This window comes from Macrobrachium nipponense, chromosome 7 (genome assembly GCF_015104395.2).
Source record: "Macrobrachium nipponense isolate FS-2020 chromosome 7, ASM1510439v2, whole genome shotgun sequence".
Taxonomy (NCBI): Eukaryota; Metazoa; Arthropoda; class Malacostraca; order Decapoda; family Palaemonidae; genus Macrobrachium; species Macrobrachium nipponense.
In genome coordinates, this window is record NC_061109.1 from 10,366,817 (window position 1) to 10,389,141 (window position 22,325).

The 22,325-nt window shown below is 46.4% G+C and overlaps 1 protein-coding gene across 1 annotated transcript in view; it reads left to right on the top strand.

Annotated features, from left to right (window-relative positions):
- The window catches only part of LOC135217360 (ATP-dependent RNA helicase DDX54-like), a 197,739-nt gene that overhangs the window by 165,428 nt on the left and 9,986 nt on the right, over positions 1-22,325 (top strand). The window contains exon 15 of the mRNA XM_064253200.1: positions 17,582-17,738. Within this exon, the coding sequence (XP_064109270.1) occupies positions 17,582-17,738 (157 nt within the window). The remainder of the gene's footprint in view (positions 1-17,581; positions 17,739-22,325) is intronic.

Genomic DNA, 22,325 nt, shown 5'->3' on the forward strand with positions numbered 1-22,325 from the left:
GATGAGTGGAAGTCTCTTTCTTCCTACTTGAGGAAGTTGGAGAGAGACAGAGTGCGTAAAGCTTCCTCTCGAAGCTCGAGTAGGTCTTGCATTAGCGAGCTAGATTTAGAACCTAACCCTCTCGTAGAAGCAGATCCTTCTTGCCCTGTTTCAGCCCCTGCTCCCTGCGTCGAACCCGAGGATACGTCTTCGGAGGTGGCTGCGATGAAAGCCACGATTCGCAGCATGGAGCTCAAGATCTGCTCCTTGGAGAAAGGTAAGAGTGGTAGTGAAAGTGATTTGTGCAGTGCCCCCAGTGTTGTGGAGGGGGCGTCTGACCGGCTCCGTAGCGTTTCCAGGCCTAGACCTCTTCCAGACTCCCAGACCTGTGGAGGAGGAAAGTCGACAGCCACAGGAAGGTTAGGGAGAGCCCCCACCGGTCAGGCGTCCCTTCGGCAGATCCTGATGTGCGTTCCCAGGCTGCCTCGGACTGCATCAAGGACATTCTTCGCCGGTGCTTCTCCTCGTCTGCTTCGCCATCGCCGAAGCGTGGATGGAGCTCCCCGGAAGCTTCGCGCCCCTTGAAGAGAGCCTGGAAGGTGCCCTGCAGCTCCCTGGCTTCCAGTCCAGAAGTCTTTCCAGAGGAGCCTTCTCTGGATGTTAAGAGGCCCAGGAGATCTCTTGACTGCTCTTCTCCTTGTGCGCCTCACTCTACTTCTCCAGGCTCCAAGCGCAGATTTCGGCCCTCGCTGACTCCCTGGCCGGTTGTTCTCGTCGAAGGAAGGACGTTTCTCTTCCAGTCAAGAAGTCCAGGTGCCCGTCACTCGACTTACGCTCTCCTCTACGTAGGCGCTCTTCTCCGGATGTTGCAGCTTCTCCCGAGCGAGGGGTTTCTCGAGAGAAGCGCCCCTCTCCTGGCTGGCTCCCCTCCTCATCCAGGCGCCAGGCTGCTGGCAGGCGCTCTTCGGCTGACGTTCGCTCTTCGCTGGACAGGCTCCAATCGCCTTGCAGACGCTCTTCTTCTGTCAGGCGTTCATCCCCGAGCGTACGCCATTCTCTGGACAGGCGCTTTTTACAGGACAGGCGCCAGTCTACTAGTCCCAGCAGGCGCTCTTCTCCTGGTAGACGTTCTTCGCTTGGCAGCTGCTCTCCTCCGGACAGGCGCCAAGAGCCTCGCAAGCGCCTCTCTCCTGGTAGGTGCTCTTCGCCTAGTAGCCGCTCTCCTCTTCGCCTCTCTCCTAGTAGGCGCTCTTCACCTAGTAGCCGCTCTCCTCGTGACAGGCGCCAAGAACCTCGCAGGCGCACTCCCCTAGTAGGCGCTCTTCTCCGGGAAGCCGTTCGCCTCTTGACAAGTTACAAGAGCCTCGTTGGCGCCCTCGTCATGGGAGACGTCCTTCTGCTGATAAGCACTCTCCTTTGTCCAAGTTTTCATCAACTTCGAAGCGCGAGTCTTCCCCCAGACTCCTCGTATCCAGCAGGCGCTCGTCTGCTTCTGCTTGTCGCTCTCCTGATGCTTTTGCCACTCCTGACAGGCGACAAGCTTCTCGTAGGCGCTCATCTCCTTTTAGGCGCCCTTCTCCTGATAGGACCGCCTCCTCTTCTAAGGACCCTTCTCGTTCGTCGGTGGAAGAAGACCAGGAAGGCTCTGACGATGATTCCGCCAAGACTGCCTCGGTTTCTGTTTACAAGAAGCTAACAGCCTTGCTTCTCCAGGAGTTCAGAGATTCCCTCAGCCCTGCCGCTCCTCCGTCTCCACATTCGCTTTTTTCAACCTCCAAGACTACGAAAGGATCCTCGTGCGTCAGGATGAAGCCTACGTTATCTGTGAAGAAGGCCCTAAGGGGATTTGGTTCGTGGCTTCTTTCCAAGGAAGAAGCGGGGAAGACGGTTTTTTCCTTCCCTCCATCTAAGCTGACAGGATGTACAGGGTTTTGGTATGAAATGGGAGAGCCCTTGGGCCTGGGTCTCCCTTCCTCTGCCGATTCAGACTTCTCTGCGTTGTGGACGCCACCAGACAATCAGCCCTTAATTCCGCCAAGACGTCGTGGGCTATGAATGAGCTCGATCATCTTTTGAAGGGGATGTTCCGAGTTCTCGAGGTATTCAACTTCCTGGATTGGTCCTTGGGAGTCTTGGCCAGGAAGACTCAGACGCCGGACGCCCTTTCTCCAGAAGACCTCCACTGTGTTTTGTCCTGCATGGATAAGTCCGTGAGAGATGGCGCGACCGAGGTTACATCATTGTTCGGTGCAGGAGTAGTCAAGAAGAGGGCGGTGTACTGCTCCTTCTTGACGAAGTCGGTCTCTCACGCCCAGAGGTCTTCGCTGTTATACTCACAGCTCTCGTCACAGCTCTTCCCCAAGAAGATAGTTCAAGACATTTCGAGCTCTCTCTCGGCCAAGGCGACTCCGGACTGCTGGGACAGTCGACGAGGAAGCCTCGACCTGCCTTCTCTGTGAAGACCAAGAAGGAGAAACCCGCAGCGCAGGAGCCCTTTCGAGGGGGTCCATCCTCCAGATCTTCTTCTTTTAGAGGGCGAAGACCCAGCAGGAGAGGTAAAACCTTCTCTAAGTCCATCAAGACACCGAAATAACAAGCAAGTCCTTCAGACGACAGTAGGCGCCAGACTCCGAAGTTCTGCAGATGTCTGGGCCCAGAGAGGGGCGGACACCTGGACCCTCTCAATAGTCAAAAAGGGATATCTCATTCCTTTCGCTTCAAGACCTCCCTTAACGACAACTCCAAGGGAGTTGACAGCCAAATACAAGGACCCCATCATGAACCAAGCCCTTGTTCTAGCAGTAGACCAGATGCTAGAAAAGGAGGCGATAGAACTAGTATCAGACCTTCACTCGGCAGGCTTCTACAACCGCCTCTTCCTAGTTCCGAAATCCTCGGGGATGGAGACCGGTTCTGGATGTAAGCGCCCTGAACTTCTTTGTGGAGAAAAAGAAGTTCTCGATGGAAACCACATCATTGGTGTTGGCTGCTCTTCGTCCAGGGGACTGGATGGTGTCCCTGGATCTGCAGGACGCTTACTTCCATGTGCCGATCCATCCCTCTTCAAGGACGTATCTAAGGTTCATGATGCTAGGGAAGGTTTATCAGTTCAGGGCCTTGTGCTTTGGCCTCTCGACAGCCCCTCAGGTTTTCACGGGGATCATGAGGAATGTCGCGCAGTGGCTTCACTTGGAAGGAGTGAGAATATCCCTTTATCTGGACGATTGGCTTATAAGAGCCAGATCGAAGGAACGTTGTCTGGAGGACCTTCAAAAGACGTTGGATTTGACAAGTTCGCTGGGACTCTTGGTCAACTTCCAGAAATCCCAGTTCATCCTCAGTCAAAAATGTGTTTTATCTGGGGATTCGGATGGATTTCTCGGGGTTTTCGGGCTTTTCCGTCCCCGGAAAGGATAGCCCGAGGCTCCGAGAAGATTGCAACCTTCCTAGGGAAAGATGCATGCACAGCGAGGGAGGAAGTGGATGAGTTTGTTGGGGACGCTCTCCTCGCTGGAGCAATTAGTTTCCCTAGGAAGGTTACACCTGAGACCTCTGCAGTTCTTTCTAAATCAAAATTGGAATCGTCGTTCCCAGGATTTGACGTTCTCCTTCGTTGTAACTTGGGAGATAAAAGAGAAGCTCTTGTGGTGGGCAGATCCCAACAGATTTGTCGAAGGTCTGTCACTGCAAACCCCGAACCCCAGCCTAGTGTTGTTCTCCGACGTGTCTGAGACAGGTTGGGGGGCGACTCTGGGAACGAAGGAAGTGTCAGGCACCTGGGAGGGAGAACAGGTGTCCTGGCACATCAACAAGAAGGAACTGATGGCTGTTTGGCTGGCGCTGAAAGCCTTCGAGTCTCACATCCGAGGCGCCGTTGTTCAGGTCAACTCGGACAACACCACAGCTCTGGCATACATCAGGAAACAGGGGGGGACACACTCCTTCTCCCTATACGAAACAGCAAGAGATCTTTTGCTATGGGCCGAGGTAAGGAGTGTCAGGCTCCTCACCAGATTCGTACAGGGGGAAAGGAATGTAAGGGCAGACCTCCTCAGCAGAAAAGATCAGGTCCTCCCAACGGATTGGACTCTTCATCAAGATGTTTGCCAGAGCCTGTGGAAACTGTGGGGCAGGCCCCATCTAGACCTCTTCGCCACCTCCAGGAACGCGAGACTAGACCTGTATTGCTCTCCAATATCGGATCCGAGGGCAATAGCAGTGGATGCCCTTCTGCTGGATTGGAAGGGTCTAGATTTGTACGCTTTTCCTCCCTTCAAGATCCTGGGAGAGACTCTAAAGAAGTTCGCCGCGTCGGAGTCAGCAAGAATGACTCTGATTGCTCCGTTCTGGCCTGCCCAAGACTGGTTCACAGAGGTACTGGAATGGATGGTGGACCTTCCAAGATCCCTTCCACCAAGGAAGGATTTGCTCAGACAACCCCACTTTGACAGGTATCACAAAAACCTCCCCGCTCTCAGTCTGACTGGCTTCAGACTGTCCAAAGTCTCGTCAGAGCGAAGGGATTTTCGTCTAAAGCTTCAAAAGCTATTGCCAGAGCAAGGAGATCTCCCACCTTGCGAGTATACCAGTCGAAGTGGGATGTCTTTCGTCGATGGTGTAGGAATAAGAAAGTTTCCTCTTCCAGTACCACTGTGACCCAAATTGCTGACTTCATTCTTTTCCTCAGGGAAGACTGTGGGCTAGCAGTTTTGACTATAAAGGGATACCGCAGTATGCTAGCTGCAGTGTTCAGACACAGGGGCCTGAACATTTCCGAGAACAAGGACCTTCATGATCTGATCAGGTCTTTTGAAACAACGAAGAAAGGGTCCTCGAGAACACCCAGTTGGAATCTCGACGTGGTTCTTCAATTTTTGAGTTCTTCAAGATTTGAACCTCCTCATTCAGCTTCCTTTAGGGACCTTTCCAAGAAGTCCCTTTTCCTCATGGCTTTGGCATCCACCAAGAGGATGAGTGAACTGCAAGCCATAGAGGAAAGGTAGGCTTCAAAGATCAGTCCGTGGTTTGTTCTTTCCTTCCCTCATTCTTAGCTAAGAATGAAAATCCTTCGAATCCATGGCCCAGAAGTTTTGAGGTTCGAGGTTTATCTGCTCTCGTAGGAAAAGAGGCAGAGAGGGCTCTTTGCCCTGTAAGAAGCCTTAAGTATTACCTCAGAAGGACGAAACAACTTAAGGGCAATACGGACGTCCTCTGGTGTTCTGTGAGGGACCCCAGTAGGCCCTTGTCTAAGAATGCTCTGGCATTCTTCTTGAGAAGCTTAGTTAAGGAAGCCCACGTAGCATGTGACGAGGACCAGTTCAAGCTCCTTAAGGTTAAGGCCCATGAAGTGAGGGCCATTGCCACTTCTCTAGCCTTCAGCAAGAACATGTCAGTGCAAAACCTTATGAAGGCTACATTTTGGAGATGTCACTCGGTCTTCGCAAGCCACTACTTGAGAGACGTAAGGATCACGTATGATAAGTGCTTCGCTTTAGGACCCTACGTATCTGCGGATTCGGTGCTGGGGCAGGGAGCTGAAACGTATCCTTGTTAGTTTAGCTAATTTTTATCCTATTTAGTTTGTGTTTTTATTGTTGAATGAAAGAGGATGCGGATAGGCATCTCTTTCGTGTCTTAGATCTAACATGGGTTAGATTGGTTAGGTGGTCTGGATTGTTTTGGCTCCTTGTGATAGTAGTGGAGAGGTTCTGTCATGCAAGCGGGCGAACCCCTTTGACAAGATCCTACTTGGATTCTACCATGTAACTGGATGAGAAATCCCTTTGGTAGATCCAAAGAGTCTTTCAGCAACAGGTCACGCCCTCGCTGTAGCTCTTCAGGCAATGCAGACTCATAGACAGTATCCATGAAGTCTTCTGCCGAACCAGGTAAGAACCAAGGTTTTTATATCCTACGACATATGTTGTTTCCCTTTTCTATATTGTTTAGCTGTCTCTTACCCTCCACCAAGGGTGCCAATCAGGTAAGTATATATCTGACAGGAAAGTTCATGTACAAAAATGATATTGTTATGATACAATAAAGTTTTGTACATACTTACCTGGCAGATATATACGATTAATGGCCCACCCAGCCTCCCCTCAGGAGACAGGTGGAAGAGAAAATCTGATTAGAAAACGGGATTGGTTCATACTCCCGCCTCCCAGCGGCGGGAAGGGTAGACCACCTGACCTACCTGTCGCGTGTGCCGCGAGATTTGAAATTCTGTCGGGAACGTCGGAGACTATAGCTAAGTATATATCTGCCAGGTAAGTATGTACAAAACTTTATTGTATCATGACAATATCATTTTATGATATCACTTAACTGTGGTATTCCAAGGTCACTTGCTTCTGTCCCTTGAAATGATGAATTGTACATATCTTCTTCACCTGTAGTTGCAAGTCATTTTGTTGACCCATGTCTCCAGGATTTATGGGGTCATTTGTCATTTTTCTTTAAAAGGTCAACACTTTCTCACCAAAGTTGCAAAATCAGTGTTTTTAAAATCAAATTTTACATTAGTCTTGTACAATCTTTATTGGTATAATAGATGTAAATCATGGTGTGACAGTGAAATTACATTTGTTTAAAGTTTTTGTTGATTTAAGAATAAAATTATAAGAATAGTTTTAGGTGTTAGATTTTAGAGCATTATGAGAAATAATAGATAAGTAGTGCAGCGGCATAGCAAACCAATTGTGCATTTTGTGATGGAAGCACCAAACATGGAGGAATGATCAAATTATATATGGGGAACATTTTCAGGTATGGAACCACTTTTGTAGTAATCCCAAAGTTGCCACCATTATGGATTTCAAAATGGCGGGCTTAAAAATCTTTAGTTACAGATAATTCTGGTGAATAATACCAGCTAGAGGACTTGGTTTTCAGTGTCTAGATATACATATTTGAGGTCAAGGAATTGAATGGTTCTAGTTAGAAGTTGATTTGGTGACGCCATATTGGATTTCAAGATGGTAGGCTAAAAAAAAAGAAATTTATGACTGATATAGATGGCAGCTTGGAAGACAGCAGGAAACTGGCTGCAAGACAGTGTTGGACAGAGGCATTGGTTCAGGCAGAGATAGCAACAACACACAGCAGACTCCTTCCTGCAAGCAGCTCATGTCAGCCGTATAAGACGCGCCCACCAGGTAACTGCTGCTGCCCTGCACATACTTCAGCACCATGCATATACTAGATACAAAGAAAGAGCGACAGCAATAGATGAGGAACTATTGCAGTTTGAGGCATGGTGTGACATGAGAGCAGTAGCATGTCCCAAGTTTCAGTACTGGCCCACTGTACTTCACCTGGAGCTCTCTATACTCCTCTTCATACGTTCACTTAGAGAGTCGAACTTCACACTGTACATGGACACCTACCAGAGCTAGCTGCATGGTTTTGCTGCATTGGATCATGTCCACTATGCCTCTCTGGTTTCCAGTGCACATCAGGGACATGGTTTGCCTTGCAGAGAAACATCCAGATGTTGCTGCCAAGTTCCATATGGGCCACTTCACATCCAAGAAGACCAGGCATGCTTTTCCGCCATTGCCTTAGACCAGGCACATGAGCAAAACAATGCATGGTCAAAGGTGATGGTGGGGCAGTGGGTCTCACTGAAAATCCAAGTGCCCTTCGACGGTGGATGGTGGCTGGCCCTGAAGTTGCTCGGGTTCATCACAGAATTTGAGACCTCACAACTGCCACCAAAGAGGAAAGCACACCCACCACCATGAGCAAACCAACAGTGTACAGAAGAAATTTGTCCAAGATGTTCGTGCACTGACAGCAGTCATCGAGAAGATGGGCAACCCCTTTGAAGAAGAAAGCACAGATTTGCTGGTCCTAGACACACAGGAGATCCTGGGCCCAGCTGCAGTAGAGAGTGTGCGTACAGCTGTGCAGATGGGGCGAGATCAGTTCCATTTATTTGTGAAGGAACGTCTGGCAGACAGATCCAAACCACTCAATGATGTCATCAAATGCAACAAACTTCCATTATTTGCATCCATCAAGGTGAAAAGTGCCAATAAGAGCAAGCAACAACTCGCCCTCTGAAGGACGGTGATTCAGAGCTTTTTCTCCAGACTATACATCGCATGCCAAACCAGAAATGGCGATCTCGAGCAGTTCTTCAAACATGAGAACAGTGCACACCCGCCTGCACTATCACAAAATGGACGGATCCGTTTGGTTCCAAATCTGACTTGCTGAGGCCTTTTGAACAGCTTGTTGAAACCAACGTCTCACCCACCACAAGTCTCTTCTGTGATCCTCGATGGGGCTGCAGTGGTTCAAATGCTGAACCCTGGCCACAGCAAAACATTTCTTGACTATGCCAAACAGACGTATTCATTCCATACATTCTGTCACAGCTTCAAAATCATTCTCGTCTGGATCTAGTGTGGGACCCGCTGCAAATTCAGGCAGCTTGAAGGCAACTGCAAGGGCTAACAGAGGCAAGGGAATCCGCAGACGTGTTACTGGCACTGCCCTGTTACAGGGAACTGGCACACATTCCTCCATGTCGACGAGATCAAGGAAGAACTCTTCCGCTTCCTGTCTAAGCAGGTCATGGAGTCCATCAATGTGCCAGAGAAACAGCTGATTGCTACTGACGGTGAACAGGTAATCTGAATCCCCCGTTTTATAATCATATGTCAATACATGTACCCACATTTTCATGGATCTGTAATATAAAAATTAATGTTAATTTCGTATAGATTTTTTTTGATGATCAGTTGACCGCCTTCACCAAATATATGACATTTTTATGCTTATATCAACAGGTCAATGCTGTACCACCCTTTGAAGGACACAGCAGCTTTGGCCCCATGCAATCACGAGGAAGCTGACACGCGCATGATGGTTCATGCAGCAGATGCTGTTAAATCTGGACACCGCAAGAATACTCATCCGTACCGTGGACACAGATGTGGTGGTTCTTGCTGTGTGGATGGCCCAGGAGCTACATGAGGCGTCGATGAACGTATGCTAGCAATTGGTACTGGCAAGAGCTTCCGCTACATAGCACACACAAGCTGGCTGCTTCACTGGGGCCAGACAAATCCAAGGCACTGCCAGTCTTCCATGCAATCACAGGGTTGTGATACAGTCTCGAGCTTTGCAGGTCGTGTCAAGATAACTGCATGGGCAGTATGGGACATTTTTCCAGAAGTGACAAATGCATTACTGACCTTGGCATCTGCACCACGTGAGATTTCTGAGGACACATTGGCAAACCTGGAGAGATACATAGTACTCCTGTACGACCGAACATGTACATGTTCAGAGGTGAATCTGGCAAGAAAGAAACTCTTTGCAAAGAAAGTGCGATCTATTGAAGCAATACCTCCCAACACAGGCAGCCCTAGAACAGCATGTGAAGAGGGCAACGTACCAGGGTGGATATTGTAGGGGGCAGTCTCTGTCCCACGCTGCACTCTACCATCACCATGTGACTGGGGGTGGGTGGAAAATGACGAACAGTTTGATCCTTTGTGGACAACACTACCAGAAGCTGCCAAATCCTGCTATGAACTGATCTCTTGTGGGTGCAAAAAAGGTTGCAGTGGGAGATGCAAGTGTAAGAAAGCAGCTCTGAAAATGCACAGCACTATGTGGCTCTGTGATGGTGATTGCTCAGACTGATTTGGAACTGTGCAGAACTTACGTGTTATTGAATTGATTGATACGCAAGTTCTCTTGCTTGTCGTGTGTATAATTACATGCATATAAATGTACATAATAATTATGGGATTATCACTTGATTATCAGTTGATAATGTGAATTAAAACATGTTTCATTACAACTATTTAATTCCGTGGCTTCACATTTGTACATCTAGACACCAGAATCAAGTGTATAGCTGGCACATAACCAAAATATATCAGTCATAAATTTTTCTTTTTTTTTTAGCCTACCATTTTGAAATCCAATATGGCGTCACCAATCAACTTTAACTAAAACTAAGAACCATTCAATTCCTTGACCTCAAATATGTATATCTTAGACACTAAAACCAAGTCTCTAGCTGGTATATAACAGAATTTATCTGTAATTAAAGATTTGTAAGCTGCCATTTTGAAATCCAATATGGCGGCCACTTTGGGGTTACTACAAAAGTGGTTCATATCGGAAAATGTTCCCAATATAATATTCTATCATTCCTACCATGTTTGGTGCTTCCATCCCACCAAATGCACACTTCTTATGAAATTTTTTTGCTATGCCGCTGTACTAAAGGGGGAGAAAAGGTGTTAACTGGGCTCTTATAGAAGACCCAGTCTTACTTGGATGAGAACTATTAGTCAAGGGCTGAGGATTAGTGGAGAATTTTGAAAGTGAAAGCAGAGGAAAGATTTATGTGGCACATGTTTACCAGAGATGAAGATTATGATGGAAGATTAATTTCTCAGTAGAAAACATTACTTTTACTGTACTTCCTTACATTCTGATACCATTGTTATATTGCAGAAGTTCAGAATAGACATTCGTTCATATACGAAACAAACCTTCGGTCATAACATTAGGATTTACTAGCGCCAAGCTGGAAACCGGTAGAATTAAAATTACACTTGTGAGATCCAAGGACCATTGGCATCTATACCAGGTCACGGGGCATGTATACCAGGAATGCCCACGGTGACCTGTGACCTATCAGTTATTTTCCTACTGCCTTTAAGATAAGACGTGTTTCTTGTCTATCTGATTTAAAGCCGGTTTTCAGTTTGCCCGTTTTTTTATCCATTTCATTTTTCATTTTCTTATTACTTTTTCTTTCTCCGAGTGTGCTCAGTGTGAGTGTGATCGATAAGAGCGTATAAATGGTATGATGGAGATTTTTGCCTCAACATCGGGATCGTCTGCCGTTTCGAAGAGGAGACAAAGGAAATGCCCAGGAGTCAGTGGCTTTCCATGTTCTAGATTTCTAACTTCGGTGTCGACGGATCCTCATCCAACGTGTTGTAGGTGCAGGGAAAACGTATATACGATTACTAATCCATGTTCTGTTTGTCGCGGTTGGTCGGTGGAACAGTGGAAAAAGTTCTATGAGAAAGGCCAATACAAAAGGAAGGTGGTGACGCCATCTTTGGATGACCAAACCTTACCGGCTTCTTTTGTATCGGCAATAAACCAGGCTGCCTCCAATATGTTTTCATCCACCATGCTTTTGATTTGTCCCATACCCCTTCGGTTTCTCCTAGCGATTCATTATCGGAAACGTCAGGAGGGGTCTTGGGTAATTTTATGCATAATATGCACGCTCCTTTGTTCCCAGCAGGTAGAGGGGGAGCATCGCCATCTTTGTTCCAGACGCCGGCTCCCGAACCGCATAGGTTGGACGGTACGTGGTCAGCGCTAGGCCTACCAGGCGTACCAACCTTGGATGGTTTGCTTGCACATTATATGGCGTCACGGTTCCAGCAGGGTCTGGCAGCGCTGAATGTTCCTCATCCCCCTGGCTTGCAATTTATGGGAAATAATGCCGCGGCTACGCCATCAAATTCGATGTTTACAGCGTTGCAGAACGTGGGAGGTAGTTTGGCAGCAAACGTGCGGTTGCCAGCAGAAGCCGCACAGTCTCTCCCTACGAGATTGGTGACGTCACAACATACGTCACACACCGATATGGCAGGCGCGATGACGTCACAGACTGCTTCTTGGCCTATTCCGCTGCACCCAGACTCAAATACGCCTTCTGACTCGGCAATACAAACTGTAATGCAGAAATATCAGGATATAGAGAAGAGAATGGATAAGAGAGACAAAAAGAAAAGGTGTGATTCGCCTTCTTCGTCTTCTTCCTCTAGTTCGGCGTCATCGCTAATTCCGATGACGTCACGGCGAGCGCCAGTCAAGCGTTGGAGGATTCAGGATTTCGCAACTGATCCTCGGGCTAAAAGGAGAAGAGTGAATTCTTCTTCATCTTCAGACCAGGACTGTCGTATCAAAGTCAGCAGGAAGGTCGGGAAGTCAGTGGCTGGTAAGCACAAAGCTAGCGGACGAAGCCGTTTGCAAGAGTCCGAACAAGCGAGAGAGGCGACGGCCGACGGACTAGCGGCCGACGAGGAGTTACCAGTTCGGATTACAAAGAATACGATACCGCTGGTAAAATCGACGTTGGCGGCGAAGGGTGCAGCAGAGGATAGGATGCAGGTTCCAGTTTCACCCGTAAGGCCATTCAAAATACGCACAAAGGATGATAAGGCTCCTATTAAAAGTACGAAAAATAGGGAGTTGGCAACCTCGTTGGATACGTTCGTGGAAGGCAATGTCCGTCTGGATGAAAGGTCGAGGCCGAGTTCTCCAACACTCAAAAAAGATACCAATACTAATAGAGACGAAGTTATATCAGTTTCAAGGGAGCCTTCATCTTGGAGATCTAGACGAGATTCTCGCTCTAGATCCGTGAGCAGAGAAAGAGTGAGGCGTTCTCGTTCCCCTACTGACTATTCGGGATCGAGCCAACGGCGGCCAGCAAAGATCAAAGAGACCGCAGCCGTAGGGGCAGGCGGCTGTGGAATTCCGGGCCGTTTGTCAGAAGATAGGGGTGAGACAACATCCCCTGTGATGGAGAACAGTACGTTAGAGCGTTAGAGCCGGAGGAAGGAGAAAACCAAGAGTTTCTGGCCTCTTATGCAGAGGTGATTGATTTGATTCGTCAATTCAATAACCTTTCGGAGAAGACAGAAACACCGGCCAGTATGCTTCCTCCTGGAATTGACATGGTATTTGGATTAAAAAGGGATACCAAGGTGTCGTATGAATTGCCTTGTTCGAGTCATGCGGATTCTGTCTTACAACACGTAAACGCAAAGATTGCAGGAAGGGATAATTCCTTAAGATCTAATAGATCATTTAAATTTATTCCTCCTCCAATGATGAAGCAAAGGAAATAATATACGACACTGAAGGTCCCATTGCTGTCTAGACAAGTGAACCCTAATGTTGTAAGATTAAGGCCTGGATTAACCTTTGATCAGGTTAAAATGGAGTGCCCTTCGATAAAGTACCAAGAGGCTGCTACGTTAGAAGCAACAGCTTCTTCTGTCTTTCAGACTGCTTCTTGGTTAGATCTTTGGTCAACAGCAGTGGCGAAGATTGCATCCTCGGAAGTGACAAGAAAGGTAGTGGATGAATCATTGTTCATTAGATTGCTACAATCAGGTTCCAAAGCGATTGCGTACCTGACAAACTTAAGTGCCAATGTTTGGGCAAATATCCTGCTAATGAGGAGAGATGCAGCGTTGGCTTGACTAAGCCGCACTGTGGATTTGGATTCCCTGTTAGCGATGAGGAATGGGGATATTTCTTGGCGTCTCAACTGCTGTTGCCAGAGGTCATACTGGAAGAGGCGATAGATAGAAGAAGGATGGACACTAACGATAGGTTGGTGCAGCAGGCAGTTAGGAAAACGTCTAACAGTCAAGCTACTCCTTTGGAGGTGAGACAACAGCAATTATCTTGGAAGAAGACAGTGAGACATAACATCCCTAATAGAGCCACAAGACCCTCTTCCCCAAAGAGGCTAACTCATCGGCCCTTTCACAATAGAAACAACAGAGGAAGGGGTAGTAGGGGAAGAGGGAGAGGCTCAAGAAGATAGGATGGGCGCCTCTCATCACTCAGCCACACCAGTTGGGGTTGCCTGGTAAATCACTGGAAGGTGTGGCAGGAACTGGGGGCAGAGCAGTGGGTGGTGGATGTTCTCAGGGTCGGCTATTTGATTCCGTTCGAGGGTAACCCACCCCTCCCTGACAGAACAGCCATTACCCCACTTCGCTTATGCTCAGGAATCTCAGAAGGCCATTATTCTGCAAGACGAAGTGAAGAAGATGACGGAAAAAGGAGCTGTGGAACAAGTATGCAGTCTGTCGAAAGGCTTCTACACAGCAGGATTTTCCTGGTACCCAAAGCCACGGGTGGAGGACAGTAATATACCTGTCAACTCTGAATCTGTTTATAAGGAAAAACCCCAGTACAAAAATGGAAACTCCAAAAACGGTTCTACAAGCAGTCAGGATCAGGGACTTTATGCTGATAGTCGATCTGAAGGACGCATACTTTCAGATACCAGTCCATCAGTCTTCAAGGAAATTTCTCCGCTTCAGTCTTGCAGGGAAAGCTTTCGAATTCAAGGTCTGTGCTTCGGATTGACAAACGTCTCCTCAAGTTTTTACAGAGTGTTCACTCTCGTGTTGACGTGGGCGCATGCTCAGGGATCAGGCTATAAGATATCTGGACTATTGGCTGGTGATAGCGAAGTCCAGAGAGAAATTACTCAGGGACAGGGGCGACCCTCCTGAGCTTTGTCACAGCCTAGGTATTGTGATAAATCAGAAGTCTCAGTTGGATCCAAGTCAACGTTTGGAGTATCGGGAATGGTTATAGACACAACAGAAGCCAAAGTATTCCTGACAGACCAAGAATAGAGAAATGTAAAACAAGTGGTGAATGCCTTTCTGGGAAAACAAACACAGCCAGCAAGGCAGTGGCAGGTGGTACTGTGAATCCTAACTTCCCTGGAGAAGCTAGTACCACAAGGAAGGCTACACCTTCGGTCTCTACAATGGAGGATGAAGGAGTTTTGGTCACCAATAGTAGATACCAGTACGAGCAAATTCCCTTGTCGGCAGATAAGTGAGGTGGAAAGACTTGCTGTGGTGGGCGTGAACAACGACAATCTGACAGTGGGTGTCCCCCTTCAACAATCCTCTCCGGACCTCTTCCCTGCTGTTCTCGGATGCGTCACTAGAAGACTGGGGAACCCATATGGAGGAGTTGATGGTGTCAGCAAAATGGAGTTGCAAGGACAGAGAACTCCATATAAACGTGCTGGAGTTAAAAGCAGCATTTCTAGCTTTACAGGAATTCAGGGAGCGAGTAAAGGAACATCACTTAAGTGGTATTGATGTCAGACAACACCACAGTAGTAGCTTATATAAACAAGCAAGGAGGCCTAGTTTCTCGGCAGTTACATGTGATGACAGTTCAACTTCATCAGTGGGCTGTAGAGATCCTGGTAGACATCAGGGCCAGGTATATTCCGGGAAAAAGAAACATAGTGGCCGACAAGTTGAGCCGCAGGGATCAGATTCTGGGAACGGAGTGGTCCTTGCACCAACAGGTAGTAGACAGGATGCTCATGTTGTGGGAAGGACCGATCTTAGACCTATTTGCAACCAGGTACAACAAAAAGTTGGAAGTGTATTGTTTGGTAGTCCCAGACGCAGAGGCAGTAGCAGAAGATGCGCTACAACACCCTTGGGACAATCTGGACGTGTACGCATTTCCTCCATTTTGTCTAATCCGTCAGGTTCTGAACAGGGTAATAATGCTGTCTCAGAACCTCAAGATGACCCTGGTAGCTCCGTTATGGCCGAAGGCAGAGTGTTTCCAGACCTACTGGAACTCCAAATAGATGTGCCGAGAGAGTTACCCCATGGAGCAACCTACTGTGTCAGCGCGACATGGAGAGGTACCACCAGTCAGTGAAGTCCCTATTGCTTCACGGGTGGAGACTGTCAAGTATCTCTCCAATCGGAGAGGATTTTGGGCGCAGCAAAGCAGCAACTCAGATGGCAGGAAATATCAGAAAATCATCTGCGACAGTATACCAGGAAAGTGGTCAGCATACTGTGATTGTGTCGTAGAGGGAACTTGTCTCCACTCGGTACCACTATTCAGCAGTTAGCAGACTTTCTGATATATCAGAACAGAAAAGCATATGTCTGTATCTGCAGTGAAGGGGTACAGGGCTGCTCTAGCCTTAGTCTTACGAATGAAAGGGGTGGACATTTCGTCTTCATGGGAGTTGGCCATGCTGATGAGGAGCTTTGAACAGTCATGTCCACCAAAGGAACTAAAAGCCCCAGATTGGGATCTGACCATGGTACTGAGTAGTCTGACAAAAACCGCCCCTACGAACCACTAAGGCAGTCCACGGATAGGAGCCTGACCTGAAGACAGTCTTGTTATTGGCCCTGGCTTCAAACCAAAAACAAAGGGTGGAGGAGCTACATGGGCCTGTCATATCTCAATAAAGCACTCGAGAGGTTGGAGGTCAATGGTATTTTGAGTTTGTTCCAGAATTCGTGGCCAAGACCCAAAACCCAACAATAGTGGACGGCAGATTCGACTCCTTTGCCATACCTTCTTTGGCAAACTTTGTAGACAATGACAAAAATGAGTTGCTTCTGTGCCCCATCAGGGCACTAAGGGAGTACTTAAGAAGAACAAGGCACCTCAGGCCGGGGTGCCGGAGGTTGTTCGTAAGTACAGGACAGAACAAGAAGGAAGTGTCCAGGAATACATATCGTTTTGGCTAAGGAGACGATCAGAAATGCTTAAACTTGAAACAGAAGACAGGGGGTCAAATAGCCAGGTGGGAGCTAGAGCTCATGACATCAGGGGCTTGAGTGCTTCTTTGGCATTTAAGAAGACATGTCTGTGGAGAGAATTCTGAAGCTGGTGTGTGGAAACGCCAAACAACTTTCACCTCATTTTATTTGAAAGACGCCCATAGAGATCCTTGGACACTTTTTCCTTGGGTCCAGTGGTGGCGGCCCAACAAGTGATATAGTTCATCCAGTACCCCTAGCGGGTCAGTTTGCGTCTAGTTTAAGATGAAGGTATGAAAGTAGAATGAATGGGATGACTGGTTTTTTTTTCTTTACTACTTTCTTTCTACTCCTTTAACTACGGGCAATATGAAGGAGGGTACCGTCATATGCTGGAACGGACTAGATGCAGGTGAGGTGGTCAGCCATACTGTGAAGCTATCTTAGGTTATGATATACTTTTCAGTAGCAACACACCCCTCTAGATAATAGGGAAGAGAGGGGTGAGGGTGGATCCAGTTACAAGGGACAAGAGTAAACCATAGAATGGTATCAACACCCAGTGAGGGAAACCAATAGATTCGCTTATATCTTTGGTTCTAGGTCCATTCTCTTAGAATTTCCCTAATATATTTGGAAATGGATAAGGTGGCAAACTCCCAGTCAGTTGTAGAGACTTACCTCCCTCCAATAAGTAAGTCTATCCTAATGTTAAGACCGAAGGTTTGTTCCGTAATATGAACAAATACCAAATTTGTAACTAATTTGTATTTTTCATAACTAACAAACCTGAGGTCTTAACAGGTAAAGGCCCACCTCGAACCACCCCTCTAGCAGTCTAAACTGGGTTAGAAATATAACTGATGGGTCACAGATTGCCGTAGGCATTCTGGGTATACATGCCCTGTTACCTGGTATAGATGCCAATAGTCCCTGGATCTCACAAGTGTAATTTTAATTCTACCAGTTTCCAGCTTGGTGCTAGTAAATCCTAATGTTAAGACCTCAGGTTTGTTAGTTATGAAAAATACAAATTAGTTACAAATTTGGTATTTTGCTACTGGAAAACTTGAGAAACCATATGTACATGTGCTAAGGTACTTTTTTTTATACCAAGATTTGGAATATCTTGGATTCATACAGTGATTCATGCAGGTGTAGAAACAGGCTATGTAAAAGCAATGGATTTGCATTGAAAAAAAAATTGATTTTGTTTTTGAGATTAAATTATCATAAATTTATTGTTTCAGGAAAAAAATAAAAAAATAAAAACTGAATCTGGTGTGTGGATTTCTGCATCTTACAAAACTGGTAGGTATGAGAAGTGGCTAGCAAAAGGCAAAAAGAAAGATTCAGAGAATGACGATGGAAATCAGAGGTCAGGCAGAAAAGGAATGGGCATCAAAAGTAAGTAATTAAGATGTATTGACATTTTAAAACTAGTATTTTTGTGTTTTTTCCATTCATTACTGAATTATATTATATATAATTATATATATATAATATATTATATATATATAAATTACATTCCTTTATATATATATATATATATCAAGCATAGTCACCAAACAGCACTGGCAATATGTCGTATAGCCACCTCATGGTGGCCTATTTACGTATATATTATTATATCTATATATATAATCAGCAATAATTCACCAAAACAGCACGTGACAAATATGTACGTAAATAGCCACCTTTTTTCATTTGTGGCTATTTTTACGTTAGGATAATATTATATATATATATATATATATATGTATATATATATATATATATATATATATATATATATATATTTTATATATATATATCCCTTTCATTATTAAGTATAGCTTCATTAATGAGAAGAATTAAGCCAGTTCTGTTTTTTCACACTTCATCCTGTCCTTGATTGCTCACAAACCCATCACTGTATAGCCCACAGTCACTGTTTTTGAAATTGGCAGATACTTAATTTTTGGCTTAAGAGATAGAGAAGAGCAATAGTAGCTCCTTATATGGTACCCAAAACCACGGTATACAGTAATAATTTGTCTCGCTTTTTGTGTGTCTGTAGCATTGTCAGCCACTGAGTAGAGGTGCAGATTGTGTTTCCATAGCAAGATACCTGAAAGGTCATTAACCGTAATTCATTTTCCTTAATATTCTTAATCCTTGTTTCATCCTTTTCACCTCATTTGGTAATTAGGTGATCATGGATTCAAGTATACACTTCACATGTAATTATCCTTGCTGATTTCAGTACCAAGGTGATTTGTTGCTTCTCCTCTCAATCCAATATTACCATCACCTCCCTTAGGAACTTCCTCCAGTATAGCTGTTTTGTGGCAGCAGTAACACCTTGTTCTATTGGCTGAATGATTGCAGTCAGATTAGGAGCCAAATACATGACCCTAATATGACCTTCATCACCACCCAACTGGACTGTACTAGGATGCACATGAGCATCTTAGTTTTATAAGGTGCATCCGTATAAAACTGATTATGGAACTAATTGGGTACAGTCTTGGAGGTGAATCAAGCCTTTGCTGAATGATACCAAATTGCTGGGACCTTATCCATCAACCCCTGCAGAACACATGGTTGCTTTGCATGTCCAGCTTGGAAAGCTTCTGACAGCCAAGGTGTTAGTGGGTAAGGAGTGATAGAATAGACCTGTTTCATCAGCATTGTAGATTTGCCCTAGAACAATGTCTTCTTTTCTCACTAAGTCTTGCAATGTCTGGCAAAATTCCTATATTCCCTTCTCAGAAGTATCCAAAGGTTCACCATGAGGCTTCTTGTTAGAAATCTCGTGTCAAATCTTGAACTGAAACACCCAGCCTTTGGACTCCTTAAAGTTCAAAACTTTATGTAGGCCTGTGAACTTTGGAATTGCAGCCCTCAACTCAGTGATGTATGTTCACACCACCAGCCCTTTGCTGACAAAACTACTTCAAGGTCGACTCCTCAATACCCTTATGACAACATTTTGCCATGATCTTCCGGGCCTGACTCTTGGTCCTCTTCCTGAAGCCAGTCACATACTTCTTCAGCTTTTCCAGGGAAGTCTTAATATCATGCAAGGTTGACCAAGCAATACCATGCTCCAGGATTCATGACAAGACCATCCTGCCTCCATTCTACCAACAATTTCTACCTTCTGTTTACTCTGGAGTCAAAGATTATACTATTTTCACTGCATTTTTAAATCTTGTAGTATTAAAAGGAATTACTTTGGATGCCAGAAAAGTAAAAAAGAAGAAAATAAAATTTAGTTGGAGGCAATATTAAAAATTAGTATTTTTTCATATGTGAAACAATTCTTTGGTCTTAACAATAGGATAATCTTCTTGTACCAGCTGGAAACCGGGTAAAAACAATCAAAGATTGTAAAGCAAGGAATCTGTGGTGTCTGGCAACTCATGCATATATGAGGTTGACGCTGGTCACCAACCATGCATAGAACACTGTGACATGTCAGTGTATCTTTGAATGCCTTGGAGAGTAGTCACTTGCTCTCTCCTTTCCAAGCCGGCTGCTTTGTTTGCCCGTGGTTTCTTTGTTTCAGTGTGTTTGTGTGCCTTGTTGATTATCATGGAGTCCTCCAATTCTTCTAGGCCTTGTCAATGCATGTGCCTGGGCATTCAGGGATTTCCGTACTCCAGGTTTTTGCCTGCTGTCATTACAGATCCCCGTACTCCATGCAGTAGGTGCTGATCTAATTTTTGTACCATGATCAATCCTTGCCCAGAATGTTGTTCCTGGCCTGTTTCGCAGAGGGGGCCCGGCTGTTCTACAAGAAGAGGGAGCATTGTAGAGTATCCACTTTTCCTTCTTGGGCGGGTTTTTTGCCCTCGTTTGGACAGTTCAGCATCCCCTTCTTCCAGAAGCGTTCCCTCTGCGTCAGTTGTACCGCTGTCTCCTTCCTTTTCTTCCATCGATTTATTGTTGGAAGCATTGGGAGTTGCACAGGATGAGATTACATTTAATGTAGCCCCCTCTCCAGCAGGATATAATGTCTTTCCTGAGAGGGGGGAGGCTACGCCTTCCGCTTCCTTTATTTCAGATTTCGAATCAAACAAGATGGCGGCTGTTTGGGCGTCTCTAGGCCTACGGGGTGCCCCCCTCTTTGGATGGCTTACTCTTGCATTTCTTGGCTGCTTGTACCCCCTGCCAGCCCCCTTGGCAGTCCCCCCACCTGCAGGCCTACACTACTTTGGCTCTTGTGTACTGCCTCCTAGCAGGATGCCTTTGTCAACATCGATGCTTACTGGAATGCCCTTTATCGCTCTGCCTGTGAGGCCATCGACCAGTGCAACCATTCAAGATGTCATGATGTCACTCCCAGTATCCTCTCAGCTCATCCCCATCTCCGCCTATGACGTCATCACAACCTCTTGCTGGGCCATTGGGGACGTTATTTCAACTATGGTCGAGAGAGGTATTCTGCTTTCTCTGCCAAGAAGAGTCATAGAAGGAGTGGTTCTTCTTCTCCTAGCTTCTTCATCTCCTCCCTCCTCCCCCTCCTCTCCCTTGAGTCAAACGTTGGAGAATTATGGACTTTGTGGCGTCGTCTTCTGTGAGTGAGAGGAGTGCTTCGCCGACCTCTCTACAAGGTCATGTCTCTTCCTTCCACATAAATGTATGTAACCATAGAAGTGTTTGCCCTCCATCTCAACCATCTCCGTCTCCTGTACCTGTTCCTGTCTGTCATAAAGATTATATGGCTCCGATTAAGAGGTCGAAGGTGCCTGCTACAACGGTGTCTCCTTACCTGCCAAAGATAATTCTCTCAGCATATGTGTTGTAGTTGACGGTCAAGAACATGATGCAACTCTGGTCCACGGACCTTAGGAATCAGTCTCCTTCAGGAAGTTTGCTTCGGCTTTGTTCCCTGTTTCGAGACTGTGCTCATGTTTCGTCGCACGTCCATGTACGTGATTCGTCTTGTGAACATGTATGTGGTTCGTCGCCAAGCGCATACACGGTTTGGCTCGAGACCATGTATGGGTTTCTTCGCGTGGCCGTGTTCTGGAGCCCTTTCAGGGTCTTGGTAGTCAGGGACTCCACTCCAACTGGGATGCATGATGCCCAGCTTAGCTTTTCCAGTGCCATTAGGGAAGGATGAGATCCTTCCAAGCCTTCTTCTTCACGCTGTTGACCTCCTTTGCCGGAACCAGAGGAGGGAGAGTCAGGAGTTTTTGTTTACTTTCTCAGAGATTATTGATCTCATTCGTGAGTTCAATAATCTTGGGGTAGAACACAGACTCAGTATTCTATGATCCATATGGGTATAGAGGCCTTGCTAGGTGCAAGGCAAGGTACCAAGGCTTCGTTTGAGCTTCCCTTGTCGGGGCATGGCCAGCCTATCTTGCAGCCTTGGTTTTGGACCAAGATAGCTCTCCGCTCTCTATTAGGTCCTCAAAGGTCCTTCCTCCTCCTCCTCTCGTGTGGCATAGGAAGTATGTATTATTCCACCAATGTGGTTCAGCTGATGCCCCGTTACCTTAATTTAAACGTATTCTGTCTTAAGCCTGGTTGACCCGGTCCATCATTTTCTTTGCAAGAGGCCGTGGCTATAGAGGCTACTGCTTCTACCATATTCTGGACTGTGTCCTGGTTTGACCTGTGGTCCACTGTGGTAGCCAGGATAGCCTGGAGTTGAGCTGTGGGAGTTTCAGTCAGTTCTTCCTCCTTTCTAAGGCTATTGCAGTCTTGGGCTAAGGCTGTTTTGTTATCAAGGCCATCTTAGTGCGATTTTGTGGGCCAACCTCCCTCTGGCTAGGAGTCCTTGTCGGTACTCCAAAACAGGGATCTCCTTTAGTCGCAGCTTCTGTTCCCAAGAACTCATTTAGAAGATGCGGTTGACCGGCAGCGAGCAGATACCAAAGATATGCTAGTACATCAGGCAGTATCTAAATCAGAGGCTCGTTCTTGTCCTCCTCCTCCTCCCCCTCCGCAGTGGCAGACAAGTTGGTTTCTTCCTTTCAAGTTAACTAGGTGTTTGAC